The following is a 19,907-nucleotide window of genomic DNA, read 5'->3' on the forward strand; positions in this document are numbered from 1 at the left end:
TTTACTGTGTGTATTTTTTTTTTGGAATCTTTATTTAGTTGTCTAACTTTGTTTCTTTAGTTGTCTAACAATCGAACGAACCGTTTTTGCTGTGCAGCTTTTTGAATATTTTTGAACCATTTTCACATACACCCTTTTGAAAAGTTAGTCGTGACTCAACTTGAAGATTTGATATCGGAAAATGACGATTTAGATGGAACTGAAAAACTGTGAAAAGTTTCAGATATTTTTGAAATGGTCGATCAGAATCGACGTGCATGCCTCCGTGGAATCCCTCATGTCTGATTTAAAAAAACTTGAGAAATTTCTGAATCTTGGAATAATTTATAAAGGAACTTCTGTCTGAGTTCCGCGAAAAAGCATGGTGGAATCTTCAATAGAATACCAAGATTTATCTTTGACAGGGTTTTGAAGAGTAGAGAACAACTAGGCAGTCCATATAACCACATCGGAAAACGCACAGCTATTCAGCAAGCCTAAACTGATCGTCATGGATTGAAATCCCACCGATCGAGGATCTTCTCGTCAAGGAAATTTTCTCGACTTAAAGACACCGACACGTTAATGCTTCAAGTGGACGATTTGCCCTTTGAAGGAAGCACCACACTAGACAACGGACTAGCATGCAACGCCCAGTGGCACAGTCGAAAAACATTTCTGACGAAAAGTTTTCCGGACTGAAGCGGGAATCGAACCCACACCCCTTGACTCGATGCGGCTAAATGCTTGGTAACACTAACCGCACGGCCACGAAGCCCACCAGGGTATAGAGTATCTTTGTACCTACCACACTATATACATATTCAAAAATGGTTAATTGGCAAAGAAAACTCTCAATAAATAACTGTGGAAGTTTTCATGAGAACACTAACTGAAAAGCAGGCTCTGTTCCAGTAGGGACGTAATGCCAGAAAGAAGAAGAATAAGAAGAAGAAGGAACAATTCGGAGACCAGCCTTGTAAAAAAAATCCGAATCATATTTTGCTAATTTATAAATTTATTCAACAGCTGATTGCGATAATCTACATCCTCATCCACCACCCAGATTTACTGGACATATTACGCAAAACTGTTTACTATGAGAGATTACTATTATCAATAGACTTGTTATTGCTGCGTTGTCATAAGTGCACCGCATTACCATTCTCGCATCACCTAATAGATTCTCCATAACGGAACCTCTCGAAGGCGTTATGATGCAAACCACCCCCGTCATCATCTATTTCCCTTCGCCCATACCTGACCTTGCTCAAAGTGCCTTTTAAAAGTGGTCGTCAGCAAAACTGCAACCATCTGCGGTGGATATTGGTGTTATTGTTGGCTCTGTTGGACAGATACCTAGGTATATTACCGATGCTGATGTTGCTTGTTTGATTTGATTTTATTTTCCACCATGCCACTAGACACACTATCAATCACCCAGAAGTGAAGCTGAGCGTGTTAACGAGTTAATGCTATGTACTAAATGTATGCACTAATTAGTTGCGCCGAAGGTGCATTGCAGTCTGCAAGTATACGGTTTTAAAAGCTGCTGGCGAATTTTAATGACCACTAATATCTCCCATATTAGCATTACTGTGTGCATCCATCAGGCATTCATGTTTATGAATTTCAGATTATTTTTGAAACAACGTTTTCCTTCCACTCGGATGGTCGTGAAGTCTAGGAAGAGTTGCATATCGAAAAGCATCGATGTTACTGTAGGAAATGTACAAATTTTACAAGCACAAAACGAGCTCATAAAACTACGATAACGGAACATGGTTAACATGCATGTACGGTCGTCTCGTTTCGTTTCGATTGGCGTTTTCATGTACACCGACCGACCAACCAACCGAACTCCGACGAGCCCGAAACGAGTTTTCTGCTGACGAACGATGTTTTGAGTTTTGAGGCTCACACTGTGGGTTGAAAATTAGAACCTCGTGGGATGGGAAGGGGTATTTCGTAGAAATGAGAAATAACAGTAAACCTTTTGTTTTAACAAGGAAAATGTTTTATTTATTCTTCTTATGCTTAGGTGAAGCAAGCATCCCCGAAAAAAGAAATGGTTACTATTTATTTAAAGATTGTCAGACTTGATTGAAAAATTTATTCCTTTGACACCCACGTGTCCTAGTTACCCCATTTCGTTATATATTGTAATGCAAAAATTCAGGCAAGTGTTTTTTAACTCTAAAACAAACAAAATAAGAAATTTTCAACAATTTTGATAATTTTATACTGCAATTTAAACAATGATTTTTTCACCGAAAAATTAAAATGTTATTGAATTTTACTGAACTCCGAATTCTAGGATATAATAATAATCCAATATTCGTTTAGACCATCTTGCATCAATAGACCATTCCCAATCGACCCACAGTGCTTGACGACTCGCGGTGTATTGGTGGTTGATTTCTTGCATTTTGCGCTGCACAAATAATGATACCCAGTACTAAAAGTTGAGACCTAAGTTGAGCAATAGAGCAGCAGTTGCTGGGAGGCCCACGACCAACAACAATAAGCAAACGCCACCGAATGCCGATTGCACCACTTTGCCTCATAACCGGTTGATAGTCGCCCCCTTGTATTGCATATGGTAGGTACATTGTATGGTAATGGGGTACAAGCATTTCTGATGATTATGATGATGATGATGGTGGAAGTTGAGGCTGCAAAGTCGACGCTGCCATAAATGCGAATCAATGTTTGTTTCGCCGAGCCGATGATTCTCATTGTAAAATAGAATTCGTTATCTCCCCTGCCTGAGGGGTCCCCAGCTCTAAAGAGGGGGGGAAGGCATGTAGTTCCGCTACCACCACCATTGTGGAATGGATTCTCTCCGGAAATTTAAACCGAACCTAAAATAGCAGATAGTTGTCTTTATCTTGTTGCTGGATGTTTGTCGCACACAGTTCGATACTTATGTGTATTCATACCTTTTTTTTTCTTTCCTGTCTGCCAACTATCGTTTACGGAGCCTAAATATTTATGCGCGTGTTTGCTATTTATGGCAACCTTGTTAAAAAATGTTTATACCTAGGCTAATGAGTAACTCTGATGCAATTTAAACAATTTGGTTCGAGGTTAAACGTACGACAACTCGAATGCTGATTGGATTGAGGGCAAATAACAACAACAATATTCCAACAATCATCCTGTATCTTTCGAACAGTTCATCCAACCGTTTAAATGTCAAAGAAAAAGTAGATGGGATATTAATGTGGGAAGAGATTAACGTAACATTGTTGATGGAGCATCTGGACTAATGCAAGAAACGGGCGTATTTTCTTAAGTTTTATGATATTAATATTATTCAATCCCAAATATCTTGAAGCAGTTACTTATAGGAAGATCATTGATATTAGAATTTTGAATTGTTTTTGGATAAAGAATCATATTGCAGCATCAAAACGCCTTTTCTATAACCAGAAATTGAATTTTCAGAAATACACCAAAAGTTGCCCTTAGAAAAAAAAAATTATTTTAAATTGCACCATGTTGAAACTGCCCTTAAAACATGGGATATCAATGTGGAAAAAGATAAACATAACATTGTTGGTGGAGCATCTGGAGTAACTTATGAAACGGGCGTATTTTCTTAAGTTTTATGATATTAATATAATTGAATCCTAAATATCTTGAAAACGGCTAGTTTTAGGAAGATCATTGTTATCAGCATTTTGAATTGTTTTTGGGTGAAGAATCATATTACAGCATCAACACGTCTTTTCTACGGCCAGAAATTGAATTTTCAGAAATGCACCAAAAGTTGCTCTTAGAAAAATTCTTTTATTTTAGATTGCACCATGTTAAAACTGTGCTTAAAACATCTGGTTTTACATTGAAATTTTACAGAAAAGAATTGAAAAAAAATCGAAGATACCTATTTTTTGCAATTTGTGTTTTAAGGTTTAATTTCGATTTTTTCATGAAAATAAAAGTATTTTTTTTTCAGTGTATATTTTTTTACAAAGCCTATTTGATTGTCTACCATCCCTCCTCAGACACTTTTTCTCTATAACAAACGGTTTCCGAGGTACATTTTTTTTAAATGGTGATGCTAAAAATACTTACGCCCTTATCAGAAGTTACTCTTGATTCTAAATGGTCTCTCCACCAGTGGAAAAAACTTATTCTATTATATCGAAACTATGTGCAAAATTCCATTTGAATCCTAGGTAGTCGAGTTTCATCGTTTACCGATTTGGCGTGGAACCAAAGTTACCGCTCAACTTCTGGGATTTCGCGGTAACTGATGGTCATGATTACGCGGTAATGATGGTCATGATTACACAGGGTGTCTACTCATCTACAGAAATGACATTCCTGATATTTCCTGGTTTCAAAAAAATCCTGGTTCAAGAAATTTTCCAACATACATATATGATTGACGATTTTTTCATTTTAGATGAAATTTGTCAAAATATTCAGAGGCCTATTTTGTAAATCGAGCAGATTCATGTGACTCGTCTATATTCATTGTCGATCAAAGCAAGCATGCATATTTCAGATGTCACCCGTCGACTCCCATAGTAATCCAGTCACATAGAGTGACAACTAGCATAGCATAGCATAGCATAGCATAGACTGACTGTACATGTCAATGGTTGCTACTCCGTGATTGATCGGAACTGGTAAGAATTGCACTACGATCCAAATGAATAAAGGATGGGAGTTTCCGCTTACTCTCGAAGTGCAATTTTAGCAGATCTAATATTATTGATCAATAACGGCGCCGGCCAAGTCCTTACAGTCAGTTGGGATGGGGAAGGAATGTTAGGGTGTAGTGACTGTTGCTTCTAGAGACCGAGAATACCTCTGCATCTCCACAATCACCACGGGAAGGGTGTTTATTAGTGAGGCAGGAAAAGATCTGGGAGTCACCTCTGGTCGGTGATGCGATCCATGGACATGGGGGAAATATACGACTTCTATTTAAAGCTAGTTTTGTATTTTTGTCTCGAGAAGTTTTTGGTAGAAGCTTTTAGAAATACGTCAACATCTATAATGACGAACAATTCAAAAGACGTTTTTAATAATGACGAAAACTGAAAATTACATGTATAAATTTTAAATTATATGAAACAGGAATAATGCCGACACTTGTAGTGACGAACTATACATAGTTTGTTTGAAAATGACATATGAGTATTACTGTGCATTTTGTCTCGATATGGTAGAAGTTTTAAAAAATACGTCAACATTCACAATGTCGAACAATTCAAAAGATAATTTTTATTAATGTCAAATCGAGAAAAATATATGTATATTGAAATTGTATAAGAAAAAAGCATAATGCCGACACTTATAGTGACGAACCATACAAAGTTTGATTTAATATTACATAAAAGTTACGCTTTCAAGAAAAAATGTGTTATCAGAAGCATGAAACGAACTCACCAGTTGGTAATCCATTCTCGACTGAACACAAAATTGACACTAACAGCAAAACTTCTTGGCGTACCGATAACAAACCGTCTTGTTTGAGCCTTCTCAAATACCTACCCAGCAAGACGCTCCAAATCAGGAAAAAAAATCTCCGGCGACGAAAACACGCGCGAAATCGTGAGTAAAATCTATCGGACGACGCAAAACCGAACTGTCCTGCTTGGGCCTCACGAAGCACTCCTCCCATAGTAATCCAGTCACATAGAGTGACAACTGTCGAAAAACTCGAGTGACAGAGCTGAGTCGAGCAAATTTTTCGGTCGACAGTGACTCCTGTCGAGTCATTTTGATCGACTCGAGTTATAAAATAGACCCCTCATTTTCAAAGTTAGAAGTTTGTCTTTTAACACTTAAACAGAAAAATCTGACGATAAATTTCAAAATATTTCTCATTACCCTCATGAATTTAATCTGAATTTTTCCAGAAATTTATTCATTGATTTCCCAGGGACTTTCTCTAACATTTCCGTTTAGAGCATCTTCAAGAATTCAAAACTCTTCCAATTATTTTTTTTTAATTCCCAAGGAACACTTCAAAGTTTATTTTCCAATCATTCATCAAGGAATGTTTTCAGGAAAATGTCAAGGAAATTTTTCCGATCGTATTGGAGAACATTTTGAAAAAAATCCACGAGAATATTTAAAGTAAATCCTACAGTAATCTCTGACGAAACTTGAGTGAATTTTTAATATGCCTTGATGAATTCTTACGATGATCTCTGAAATAACTCCTGGATTCTTGATGAAATTCTTCATAAGATTTTGTAAATAGATTCCAAAATAAAAAAAAAAAAGAAACATTCGAATCTCTGAATAATATCCAACAAGATATTGATTTTGTCTATTTGAAGAAATTCAGAAACAATCCCTGAAGAAATTTATGTATGAATGATCGGATTGTAATAATTGCTGTAGCATGAAATTGTAACAGGTGCTGTAGCATGAAATTGTAAAAAATCCATTAAAATTCGAAAGTTTTATAAAAAAATATTCGTAGCAATAATATTTCGATGAAATGCTGGAGAAGCTCCGAGAGACACTTTTGGGGAAATTTATGAGGAATACTAGGTTGAATATATCATTAAATTCTTGGAAAATTAGATTTGGAGCTTATATTCCTGAGAGTAATCGTACAGAAATTTTAAAATAATCCTTACGAAAATTCCTGAAATAATAGAAAAATGGCTTAGGAATTGTTGTAGGGTCTCTTGGAAAAATATCGAAACTTTTTGCCAAAGCTTTGGATCCGTGGGAAAGGTAACAACTGGAAAAATCGGTGAAAGAACCAGGGAATGAAACATATCGAGGAAATCCTGGGCCAATTGATACGATTTTTACAGAGTAATCTCTGTGAAAATTACTAGAGGTAGTAACATTTGGGTGCTCAATAAATTTCTGGACCAAATTCTGAAGAAATTCCCCTAAGCATCCCTTGAGAAATCGCTGGCAGCATCCCTGAAGGAATACATGAAAGTATCTCAGAAGAAATCTCTGGGGAAATGACTAGAATCCCTGAACCATTCCTCGAGATCTGAGAAAAATATCGTTAAGAACTTGTTGAGACGGAACTGATGTAGTGGTTAGAACACACGCCTCTCACGCCGAGGACCTGGGATCAAATCCCATTCCCGAGATAGTGACTGAAAATTTCAGTGACGACTTCCTTCGGAAGGGAAGTAAAAGCCGTTGGTTTCGATATGGACTAGCCCAGGGCTAAAACTCTCTTTAATTAAGATAAATATAAAAAAATTAGAACTTGTGGAATATTCGCGCAATAGTCGCTGAAGATATGTCTGGAGCCTCTAGAATTTTGTACCAGGATTCACTGCAAGTAGGTGAAACCTCTCTTTCCTATGGTAGCACAGGTGATCCACCGATTTTCGACGAACCGAATTGGTACGATTAGCTCAATAATCATTGGAATAAATTTAGGCGCTCATTTGTCTCATCATACATCTAAATAAGTGACCTAAGGGTCAAACTATTGCAACAACTTTTGTTCAAGCACTTTTTTAGAAGCACCATTTTAAAAGTTAAATTGTCGAACAAAGCTGTGGGAAAATAAAGGTTAAGACAAAAATGTTACTTTAGAGGCCATTTTGATTGAAGTGGAGACTTAAGAAACCTTACATCAAAAATAGACTCTTGCTTACCTGAGAAATGTTTTATTTTTCGCACCTGTTTTGCACTTTCCATACAAAGTTTATTATTATTGTAGAATAGACGAAAAAATGCGCATGAACCCAACCGTAACGCGGGTAGATCACCTTTTCGTGGTGCGTTACGGGGTAAGATCTACCAATTTGAACACTAGTCTCATCTTGTTTGACGAGCTAGGGTAATATGTTCTGGTAATTCAAGGATTCGTGGTACAAAGTCCTTGTTACTGGCAACAGTTTCTGAAAATTAATCTATTTTACCTAGCAGATGGTTAAAGACTCGGAGTTGGTCAGTCCCGAGACTACACTTGAAGCCAGGATAACAATCATAAGTGTTAACTCAACAAGGACTGTAAGTACTGGTAATTCAAGGACTCACGTGAATTCTGATTACTAAACAAATTTTCTAGCTTGATTCGGTTTTGCTGTTAGCATAAAGCCCCTGTTTTTCTAGTATTTTTCTGGGACTAAACTAAAAGCGAAACAAGGATGTGACTAGAGTTCCGTTGCATGGTCAAATATCAGTAGTACCGATTTGCTTCCTCAGAAATTTAATCGATTATGTTTGCTAAGGGGCGCGCCTTCGCTGAGATGTAAATTTCTATGAAGGGTGTAAATAGCGGGACCTTTTCATCATAGTCGATTTTTATCAATAGCTGAGAAATCAAAACAAAAACTGTACAGAAATCGATGCTTCATTACCTATCAATGGAAGTGGAGTAATGCGACATGCACTATACACTAAGGATACGGGTAATGCCACAATAGATCTAAATACTGGTCGCAGTGGCGCATCCGAACAGAGAAAAAAAAAACTGAAACTGGGAACTGTACCTGCCTTTACCAACATGGCAATCTTAAGTTCTGCTTCGTTGACTGAACATAATTATAAAAAATGAATAAATTAAAAATATTGAAAAAATCAAAGGAATGTACATCGCGGGTATTGTTTTTATAATTTCCCTGAGCGTGCCCGAAATTGCCTGAGAATTCCATTTTTTTTTCAAGGTTGAAGAGAGTTCCCTGATAATTCTAGGTTTTTTAGTTTTTTTCAGGTAGTCGACACCGTTACGTGTTACCGTTTTGATTCATATTACGGACAGCTTCAAATTCCGGACACTCTACTTTGTATGGGAAACATTTCACACGAAATGTTTCAATTTTTGTCGTTCAAAAGTTCTCATTTTCGAGGCTCGTTTTAGTAAGCTTTTTCCATGAATATCTTCAACAATTTATAATGGCCAACTACCTTAGATGTCTCTTTAGTGGTTTGACGATTTCAATTGATAATTTGACTGTTCCATTAATGATTATCATGAGCTGTCCGGAATTCGATTCAAAGTGTCCGGAATATGAGGCAAAAGTGAGGAAGCGTCCGGAATAAGAATCATGAAAAGGCCACACATTTTGATTTATTTGAAATTATTCTAGTTGCGGAAGCGTATTCTTTACCCACCATTCAAAAGATAAGGGCTTCCTACGCTCGATAGCGCTAAGGAATCATACAGAATGATTTATTTTGTATGCTCTATGCTGGGTTATACTTCACTGAGTCCTTAAGTGTCCGTAATATGAATCAAAACGGTACTTCCCTAAAAGTAGACATTTTCGAATTATATCAAATTTAATGTTAAATATTAAGAATTAAATAATAAAATATGTTATTTTTATTAGTAATTAGCGATTCTCCATCAAGAAAAATAAGTAAGTGGAGATAAATATGGCATTACTCTCGGAAACATATTGTTATTGATGGAGGAGTCGCAAATAACTTATAAAAAAGCCTTTTTCATTTTTGAAATAATATTTTTTGCATTAAATTCGATATAATTCGAAAATGGCTACTTTTACAGAAGCGATCATGACAATTATTATGATTTCAAATTATATCAAGATTCTTATTTTATCGTCAAAACGTATTTATTTTGACAAAAAAATAAAATTTTAAAAATTGACCGCAAGTTGTTCTTAGATCTTAGAAAACCGTTTTTTTATATTTCTACATCATGAAACTTTGTCTCAAACATCTGTTTCCTATCAAGGTTTCATGGTGAAAATTTGAAAAATATTGAAAATGAGGTTTTTGTGGAATTTAAAATTTAGGTATTATTTTCGAATCCTTCGTGATTTTTTTTTCAGTGTATATTTTTTCTTATAATCCTAATGGTTCGCTACTACTTCTCCATAGAACATTTTTCTCTAAAATCAACAGTTTCGGTGTTAAAAATTTTCAAATATGTTGCATGCAAAAACTAATTGGCCATTTTCAAAAGTTATTCTTGAGTCAAAATGATCAATTTTCTATGGAAAACCTTTTCTGCCGAAAACATGTGCAAAATTTACTTCAAATCGAAGATGGTCAAGTTCTGTGACTGACCGATTTGACATGGGATTCGTTCGTACTAACTGAATGAGGTTTGAATAAGCCCTGCATGAGAGATAAAACGCCTAAAATAAATTCTCATGCATATTCCACAAAAAAAATCATATAGAAATATTGTCAAAAAAATCCAGAGGAATCTTTCGAATTATGATTATAAGAATGCTAATAAAAGCTTCTGAGCAAATGACTGTTAGGAGTTCCTAAAGAAATCCCCAGAGAAGCTTTTTTTGAAGCCTCTGTATGTATTTTGTTGATCTAAGAGCAATGCTTGATTCATGGAGTACTTGTTGGCGTTAATCCAGAAAGAGTTTTATAAAGTACGCCTTTAAGAATTTCTTTTAAAAAACACATTAAAATAACGTGGTTTGGAGAAAAACTCTAAAGAAATTTTTAGAAAAATCCTTAGATGTTTTAATAAGGAATCGCTAAGGAAATTCCTGCAAAAAGATCGATGGAAATTGCATTGATAGAATTCTTCATAGAACATGTATGGCAGGGTTCCAGAAATATCCCAAGAAACACAAATAATCAAAATGTAGAAGAAATTCTTGAGATAAGTTTGAATTGATTCCTAAACAAATTAACCCTCCAATACCCAACCCCGCTCTTAGACGAGAACACTTTGGAATTTTGTTAATTTTTCGTAGCTCGAATATCAAAATTATTTTTTTTTTCCTAAACCTTGGCTCATGAAACGCACATCAGGAATTATTTTTATGACCTTTGGTACTTATATGTATTTTTGAAAAATATTTGAAAAATTGTATTTTTTTGTAAACTACAAATGCCTGGGGTAATTTTGAGTGTAATACAAAAAATCATGCCCTTTGTATTTTTCTACACTCAACCTATTAAAAAAGAAGAGCCTAAAGATGTTAAAATCAATTCAAACCTGTTTTTCCGTTAGTTACACGGATAACAATAATATTTAGATCAAAATTTAAAATATTGGGTATAAGAGGGTTAAACAAGAGATACTGTTGCCCTGGAAAATAAAGGAATTGTGTAATTCATGGAGTAATTCCAGAGGAAATATTCAAAGGAATCTAATGAGAAAACGAATGTATCATTAGAGAAACTGTTAGAAAAATGCGCCATGAAAACTTCAGTAGACGAATTCCGGCGCGTATTTTCTTCGAAGATAAGAAAATTTTCTTGCTGATGGGTAATGGAAAAAAAATCTTCTCTTCGAAGAAATTGTTCGCCGAAATTCAGCTACAGGAATCTAGAAAAGGAAAAAAAATCAGGAAAAATACCTTGAGAAATCTTTGCAGCAGTTTACGAAAAATCTTCGCAACTAATGTTATTATTAAACTCATGAACTTATGCATTGGGTCTTCAAGTTTTACATTTGATAGAATACATAATCGGATAAAAAACTGACGGGGTTGGTGGTCTAATGGCTACCGCTTCTGCTTCATAAGCAGAAGTTCATGGGTTCAATCCCAGGCCCGTCCCTTCCCTCGTACTTTGTAGTTGTATCTTTCACTTGCTTCTATCTACCACTCTTAATATATCACAGTTGATGTATCTATCACAGTTCATAGCATTTGCTAGAACTTGAGACGGACAGAAATAAACCGTTTCTCTACGCTTCCATTCATAATTATAGCATGCCTTCCTTTACGCCTGATACATAGGCAGTCTGCTAACCAAACCAGCAAGCCTCTCTGCCATAAAAAAATACCCCACCCTTTCACTCTTCCCGCATGAACTGGCGTTGACGCAGTGGTATATACGGTCAACCGTGGGAGCCAGTTCAATTCATCATCAATTCCTTCCCCTACTCCTCATTGGTCTGCATTCTGACGTGGCAGGCACCATTGTTGCCTAAAAATAGAAGATCACCAGCACTTATACACTGAGGGTGCCTGTTAATCCCAGGCAGTCATCTGGTTGGTTCCTTGTGGGCACGGGCAGCCAATTAAGCTCAAGCTCAATACATAATCGGAGAAAAAACTAAAAATAAATCCTGGAGAAATCTCTACGAGAGTCCATAGACTTTTTCAGGGGGAAATTTTTAGGAGAAATACTTCGGAAAATCTATTTTAGGGATTCCTGCTAAAAACCTGGAGTTTTTCTTCTGGAAGCAAAGTTGATGGCACCTGAAAAGAAAAGGAGGATTGATGTGCTTCATTCTTTAATGTTTCATGCTAAAAGTGCGCCAAGGTTGAGTATAATAATCTTTTTTTCGTACAATTCTTAAAAGTTACTCGCCCTCCCCTGACGAAAATCTTGGCTACGCCCATGGATCCAAACTTTTTTGTTTACCGTAATGATCGACTGGATGGAGCATGAGGGGGAGTTGCTTTCATCACTCAGAGACGTATAAAACATCAAGTTTTTTCGTCATTTGAAACCAAATTTTTTGAAACTTTGGGTGTTTCTGTAGAAACACAGCTTGGTAAATATACATTCATAACTGACTAGCTTCAAACTGACTAACGGAAATTGACTCGCAATAAGTCATTGGTAACTTTAATGCTTGACATCGCTCATGGAATAATTCGCAAAATAATTCCAACGGCAGAATTTTATTTGATTATTGCTCTTCAGGATATTTCTCAAATGAATACCCTTATAGCCCTACTTGGTTTTCCTTTTCTAGAGATTCTTCTACGATTTAGTTGGTCTTAATTGGCTTGTTTAGGGGTATTAATTTTCTTGCATATTCTGAATCTACGTTAAAAAATATACTAGAATCCAAAGTTTCACAATTTTCCGTTACCTGGAAATATTTTTAAAACACATTTGAAATTAGTATGGAAATCACTTTTGAATCACCCCTCGGCAAATTTTACTTCGGGACGAACTGTCATTGTGTAAATTGAAATGTCATTGAGTCGACGGATTGACATCTTTTTTAATCATTTATAATATCAACATTGAGATATTGAAGTGCAATAAAATCGTGTTATACTTGGAAAGATGAGCTCTTTCGATCAAGCTGGAACAAACAGTGAAATTTTCTTCACTAAACAACCCAATTGATTCTAGTCACGTTAATAGCCAACTGGTTACTCACTCTGATTTTGATTCCATCGTTGAAGCAAGAGGCATTGCAATACCAAAATAAATAAATCGCAGATTCCCTTATGTCCATACACACAGGATACTACCTTGAATTTAGATAAGTGCAAAATTCAAATAATAGATAATATAGCACAGATTGAGTTAATCGAAACTAAATCATTCAATTCCAATTTCCGAGCAATCAATCCCAAACAGATAGTGAACACTTAAAACGGAACATGCTTATAATGATTTCACTCATTCAAACACACATATCGGGACCAACATAATAGTTTAACAAGAAACAACAAAAAAAGAACATTCATACATCGCATCATCAGCGGTGAGGGGTTCATCAATTTTCTTCTCACACTACCGATTAAATTAAATTTTGCAACTCGGCCAAAGGCCCATATTCAACCAACCAGTCAACCAGTCAACGAACCGACCGAACAGCAGACAATTTGGGGCCAATCTCGTTTAGCAGTTAGTGAATTGTTTCAAAATGCAGTTAAATCCATTCGTTGGATAGTTATTTTTTTCTTTTCATTATGTTTCTCTTCTCCATCATTGTTATTTATATTCCGCCGCATTTAATTCAGCAAAGCTTGGCAGCTCCGGGCCAGCACAGTTAAGCATTACGGTTATCATTCTTCTTTATATTTCTCTAGTTTTGAGGGAAAAAAGAATGCAGCTAAACAGGTTATGTGTAAACAGCTTTTCTTTTTTGTCGTTGCTGTCGTGTTTTTATTTTATCGTTTTGTTTAGCATAAAAAGCTTCCCGGTGGTGAAAAGAAAGCCCCTCTCGTGAGAAGGTGTAATGATGCACTTTAGCACCATATGAGAGTTTAGAAAAGACACATAAGAAAGAGGGCTCCGTGCATCGAAAGCACTTGAACAACTCGAAAGGAAGGAAAAAAGAGAGATAAATCAATTATTTTTCCAGATAAATATGCTAATTGTAAAATCGTGACTCTAAAACAGTAATGAAAATAAATACCATGCTGAAGATGTGAGATGGTTCAAGAGGAAGCCCAAGTAGGGTAGCCTAATAAATAGACTAGAAGAGAGAAAGAAACGGATGAGGAGTGCTTTGCTGGCTTTAGCTTGCTTCATGGCTGTAACCGGCTGAAACAACTACCACAATAGTTGAAAAACGAAGTGAAATGAGGGAAGAAAACTAAATAAAATAAACTGCATATAATTCAATGGAATTCATAATCACCATGTTGTTTTGTAAACATCGTTTCGAGCCCTGGTTTGTTGTATGGTTCAGAAGAAGCAGCAGGGAGGGAAACTGAGCGAATGAAACAAAGCGAACGGAATTAATGTCAATTTAACGTTAGCTTGTTTCTCTGATTTTATCGGACTTGTTTCCTACAATTCAATGCTTTTGTTTCTCAGCTCTTTAATGGTGCCGGAACAGCATCGATAATCGGGATCAATTCGTTTTCTCTGTTGTTACAAGGCTTGGGGAAATGATGAAATGTAGTTGTTAAAAAATAATGTCAAGAGAATATTTATTTTTAGCATTTGCTAATCATTCAAATGTAATATGCAAAAGTTTTGTTCGAATAGGCCATATAAACTATTTAATTGTTTTTTAACGATTTAAAATTGTGTCAATCTGTTGAAGATATAAACTTCAGTAAATTTCGTCTGTATGCCATTTGTGGAAAATAAAGCATTTTCTATGGGGCTCAGATAGCCGTAGCAGTAAACGCACAGCTATTCAGCAAGATCAAGCTGAGTGTCGTGGGTTCGAATCCCACCAGTCGAGGATCTTTTTGTAATGGCAAGTTTCTCGACATCCCAAAGCATATAGTATCTTCGTACCTATCTCACGATATACGAAAGCCAACATAGTCTGATCGCGCAAGAGATAAATCTTACATCCTACGGTGTTTTTTAATCAATAAGGTGTTAAAGGTGTTAAAACTAACCGTCTTGCCATGACGGAGGTATAGAAACTACGGTTCTAGCTTGTTAGGCCGAGTGCCGTTAGACCAAATGTCGTTTGGCCGAAAGGGATCATGCACAAATTACGTCACGCTCCGAGGGGGTGGGGAGGGGGTCAAGCCAGGCGTGACAAGTCTTACAACAATTTCGGAGGACTCATACAAAACACGTGACAAAGAGGGGGGAGGGGGTCAAAAAAGTAGAAATTTAGCGTGACATAATTTGTGTACCATCCCAAAGGATCATTAGGCCAAAATTAATCAATAGTTGTAACGAACCATATGGTCGATTGGGTAACTTACAGCGATAGGTCAGGACAATTTGCATTACCTAGAAGCGCCGATTAGGTTGTTAGTTGTTAGATCAGCATAATTTGCATTAACTAGAAGCCCACAATATCTGCTGTACAATATAACTAGACCAAATGTCCTGAAGCCGCGCAATAAGGCTTTACGACACTGGGTCGAATGACATTTGGTCGACAGCTTAGTTTGAAATGGTTTATAGATAGACCATCTGATAAAAATGACACATGACTACAATGCAACTTTTGCACAATCAAACTTTATAACATTAGCTTAGCTTAGCTTAGACTGACTACACATATCAATGGATGCTATTCCGTGATTGACCGAAGTCAGTGAAAATGCACAAAGAATCAACTAGAAGTTCGGCTGGGATTGGCCATAATCTTCTTCAGTGTGCATAATTCAGTGCCTCTATTTATACAGGATCAATAAAGGCGCCGGCCACGTCCTTGCAGTCAGGTGGGATTGGGGGAAGGAATGTTAGTGTGTAACCTTTGCTATTTGGAGACCGTGTTTGCCTCTGCATCTCCACAAAGGTTACTGGGAGGGATGTTTGTTAATGGGAAGGATCGTTGGGTCACAGGATTCACTTTGATAAGCGATTAGACCATGATAAATAATGATTTGTGAGATATATACATGCTTATTTGTAAATATAATATTTTCATTTGATATGAACAATTTCTATGTAGTGGAAAATTATGCCGACACTTGATGTGACGAACCATTCAAAGTTTGTTCAACAAATACCTAAATATAACATTCCTACAGCTGTCAGGACGAAAGCATGTGTTATTATATTTTACTTATTTGAAAACAAACAAAAAACTCGATTGGTTGGAACATCATAGAACACTCTAATTCTTATGCCGACACTTACAGTGGCGAACCATCCAAAGTTTGTTGAATAAAGTGAACCTTTCGCAAGTCTACACTTGTAGTGTCGAACCATTCAAAGTTTTTTTTTAATTACAAAAATAAAGGTAAAAAGAGGTGTTCTGAAAATAAAAAAAAAATGTGAAACATAAATAATTCATGAATCAGAGTTTGTGTCGACACTCACAGTGACGAAAAATTCATAGTTTGTTGAAAATTCATATTTACGTCCCACAATTGTAACGATTAAATGTGCAGTCATACATATTTTATAGATTAGAAATAGTAGCATGAAACGAGCTCACCAATTGATCCTTTATCTTTCACTGTGCAGCCACAATCCACTCTCAGCCTCACTCGTTTGCTCGGCTATATAAAAGCACTCCGAAAAAAATGTACGCGCGACCCGAAAAGGAAAAAAAAACTTGGCTTTTTTGACGCACTGCCCAGCAGCAAGCGTCAAGGTCAAAGGATCAAAAAGAACTCTGTACAATCAAACTTTATAACATTTGGTCAAAACTTCATTTCAGGTAAACTGCACCAATCTTTCAATTAGTGAGGAACTGCCTCTGAAATTCTGTGAATTTCTTGGATTTCGATGGAAATTTAAATGAATTTTTGAAAAGTTATTTAGTTTTAGGAAATTTATTGTTCTCTTAATATATCATCTTTTATTTAAACTACTCAACGATGTAAAAATTATTATCTTTTGCATAAATTTTTCATTCAAGATTCCATCGTTCTTCATAATGAATTGCTGATCTTAAACAGATTGGAGCATTCGGAGAGAGTGCTTAGGAACTTTTTTAAGCCTACGGACGTTGATGAGATTTTGGAATGTGGAAATTATACGGCAAGAAAAAAAAAAAAACAAAGTGAATCTTAAGTGTCAGCAGCAGGATACGTTTTTCTACTTATGGCCAATTGGCTTATTAAGATTTCCAGCTTAATATCGTTCTATAAGAAAATATATGGCTTTGTTAACGGTGCTAATGACTTTACGAGAACGGTAGACGCTTTGAAGTGTTACGATAGTGACACCGAGAAATAGTTTGATCAAAAAGAACTGAACAAGAAAATTGTGCTTATTTTGTGAAAAGGAAGAGGTCAGACGAGTTGACTTAGGTGTCAAATAACCTTGATTCCATTTGACATCAGCTCATCTTGACTCGCAAAACTAGCATCAAAAAGCGTATTATTTGGAGACGGACCTGGTGTAGTGGTTGGAATGCACGCCTCTCACGCCGAGGACTATGGGATCGAATCCCATCCCCGAGATAGCCACTAAAAATTTCAGTGACAACTTCCTTCGGAAGGGAAGTGAAGCCGTTGGTCCCGAGATGAACTAGCCCAGGGCTAAAAATCTCGTTAATAAAGATAGAAAAAAGCGTATTAGCGACAAAATACTACTCTTGAGGATAATCAAATAAAACTTTGCCTCCATACTTTTTAAATTTAAACCGAATATCCTTTCGGCCAAATATCATATTATTTATATTACAAAAAAGTTTTGTTCGACCAAATGCCCGTTCGACGAAATGTCCATTCGACCAAACGTACTTTCAACTGAACATCATGCGACTAAATGTCATTCGGCCATACGTCTTTCGACCAAATGTTACAGATTCGTGCACTAATAATCTCCATAGTTTTTGCTCGTTGTTGATGAAATTAAATCTATGACGTTTGGTCGAATGTCATTTATTCGAATGAAGTCCGTTTGGTCTATTTGGTCGAACTGAAACTTCGCACGACGAGTCTAGTACACGACACTGGAGACGGCCTTACAGTTGAGGTCGAAATACGCGTATCTGTCAAAGGATACAAACTCTATTTGAATTAAATAGTATAGTACTAAATTCGGTTTTCCATTAACTTATAGGTATTCCATTTAACAGCTCGAAGATTAATTATCATTTAAGCTTGTTTTATTTTCGAAAAAGTTGTGTTTAGTGTTGAAACTAAACTTAAATGATTAAAGCACTTCGAGTCGTTTTTTTCTAAAAAAAAATGTACGTAATGTTGAAAGTTTCTCGGGGATACAACTGTGATGATTCTAGGTTATGGCTTTCAGTCTATTATGCTCAAAAATGGATTTTACGTTTTCATTCCATTCATGTTGAAACTTCAAAATTGAACCAAATGTTTATAAAAACCATTCTTTTATTTGTTTTCCTGGCGTAACATTTCGATAGAACTTAATTTTCAGCTTAGTTTTATATAAGTACTTAAGCAGTTATTGCTGGAGATCCGTTTTCTGTCAAATGACCATCCATGCATTTACATGAAGTGAGGAAAGCATGAAGATACTGTATGTCAGAAAAAGACAACAAAATGCCCAACCCAAAAACATTCTCGACTGGTGAGATTCAAACCCTAATCAACAGCTGTGATGTTGACCTTTGTGGAAAAATAAATTTATTTCAGTTATTTGAGCTTACCATAGAAATCATCCAAGAAGGCTCTGACTTACAGCTACAAAAATCGGTTACCATTTATTTACATAACTTGCATTACAGCTGACTAGTACAGGGCTACGTGAATTAAACACCCCCCCCCCCCCTACGGCTAAATGTTTCAAATGATTCAAATTATACTACCCCTTTCTATTCACTACCAATCGGTATCACCAACGCGGCAAATAAGCAGCCCCGCAGTTGTTACCGACTCCGGTTCCCAATTATGCTCGTGGACGAGTGACATAAGTTACACACCCCGGAAACGACAGGCATGACTGAAGAAAGGCAAAACCATAAACAACACTCACCTTGTAAATGTACTGATCGAACATATTTACGTCGAATTCTCCGGTTCCACTGTTATAGCTAGTCTCCATAGTAACGGCACAAACACCGAAAAAAAAACAACAACAACCGTCCGGCGATGGTTACGAGACACAACCGAAACGATGGTAAGCCCAATAGTAGTTTTGTTGTTGGGGGTGGATCCGAGCAGGCGGCAGAGGGAAATACACAAGAGAAAGAAAACAACGGAATTATCTCACTTATAATTGTAGCACATCGATTATTTTCTTCTCTGTTTCCCAATTTTCAACTTGGATGAGCATCTTTCTTTTCTTCCCTGTAACGCTTCTCCTCCTTCGGCGTTGCCTCAATTTTCTTATTTAAAAGGATAATTACTTATTTTCTTTTTATGCACGATTAACTTTCAACACTAGCGTTGAAGTCACCACACAGAGAGAGAGAGAGCGAGAGCCACAGCCAGAGCTTCGTACTCTGTCGTTATTTTTTTTCAGCTCCGGTTGCACAAACCAGGAAGAGAAGCAATTTTTTCCTCTTTTTTTTCTGTTTCGGAAACTTTTTTTCTCACTTTTTTTTCTCGCACCAAGTGGGCTCGTGTTACCGGTCGTGTTTTGCACGTCACTTTATTATTCTAGGTTAATTTTGATTTCTTTTATTTTCAGCTGTTTTCGTGAACCACTTTCTGATGCTGGCTTCTGTTTAATGCACTGCACTACGGAAAACTTGGCGTTGGAGTGAGTGGGAAGGCGTTTTACACCCGGTAGGTTGGCTATAACTGCTAGCGTACGGTAAGATGTAGAGTAGTAGAACAATTAAACAACGGGTCTGCTGTTGACTAAAATTTCACTTTTCATCGGTTAAATCCAGCCGTTAGTCTCTGTTGCAGTTGGTGGAGTATCTGGAGGTGAGAGAAAAATTCACGGTTATTTATTAATTGAGTGGTTTTGTCTGCAATTCAAACGATACTTGAAGAAAGGTAGCATGTGTGGAATACCATGAAGAGAAGATTTGAGAG

At 36.4% G+C, this 19,907-nt stretch overlaps 1 protein-coding gene across 5 annotated transcripts in view; it reads right to left on the reverse strand.

The window, feature by feature from the left end:
• Window positions 1-19,907, reverse strand: part of LOC5578497 (TOX high mobility group box family member 3) — a 321,793-nt gene that overhangs the window by 287,211 nt on the left and 14,675 nt on the right. For 3 of the 5 annotated variants that reach the window (XM_021848623.1, XM_021848614.1, XM_021848597.1), the window contains exon 2: window positions 18,898-19,790. In XM_021848623.1, coding sequence (XP_021704315.1) covers window positions 18,898-18,966 — 69 coding nt within the window. In that variant the 5' untranslated portion in view covers window positions 18,967-19,790. The remainder of the gene's footprint in view (window positions 1-18,897; window positions 19,791-19,907) is intronic. The other 2 variants (XM_021848604.1, XM_021848611.1) reach the window with 2 other exon arrangements.

This window comes from Aedes aegypti, chromosome 1, assembly GCF_002204515.2.
Source record: "Aedes aegypti strain LVP_AGWG chromosome 1, AaegL5.0 Primary Assembly, whole genome shotgun sequence".
NCBI lineage: Eukaryota > Metazoa > Arthropoda > Insecta > Diptera > Culicidae > Aedes > Aedes aegypti.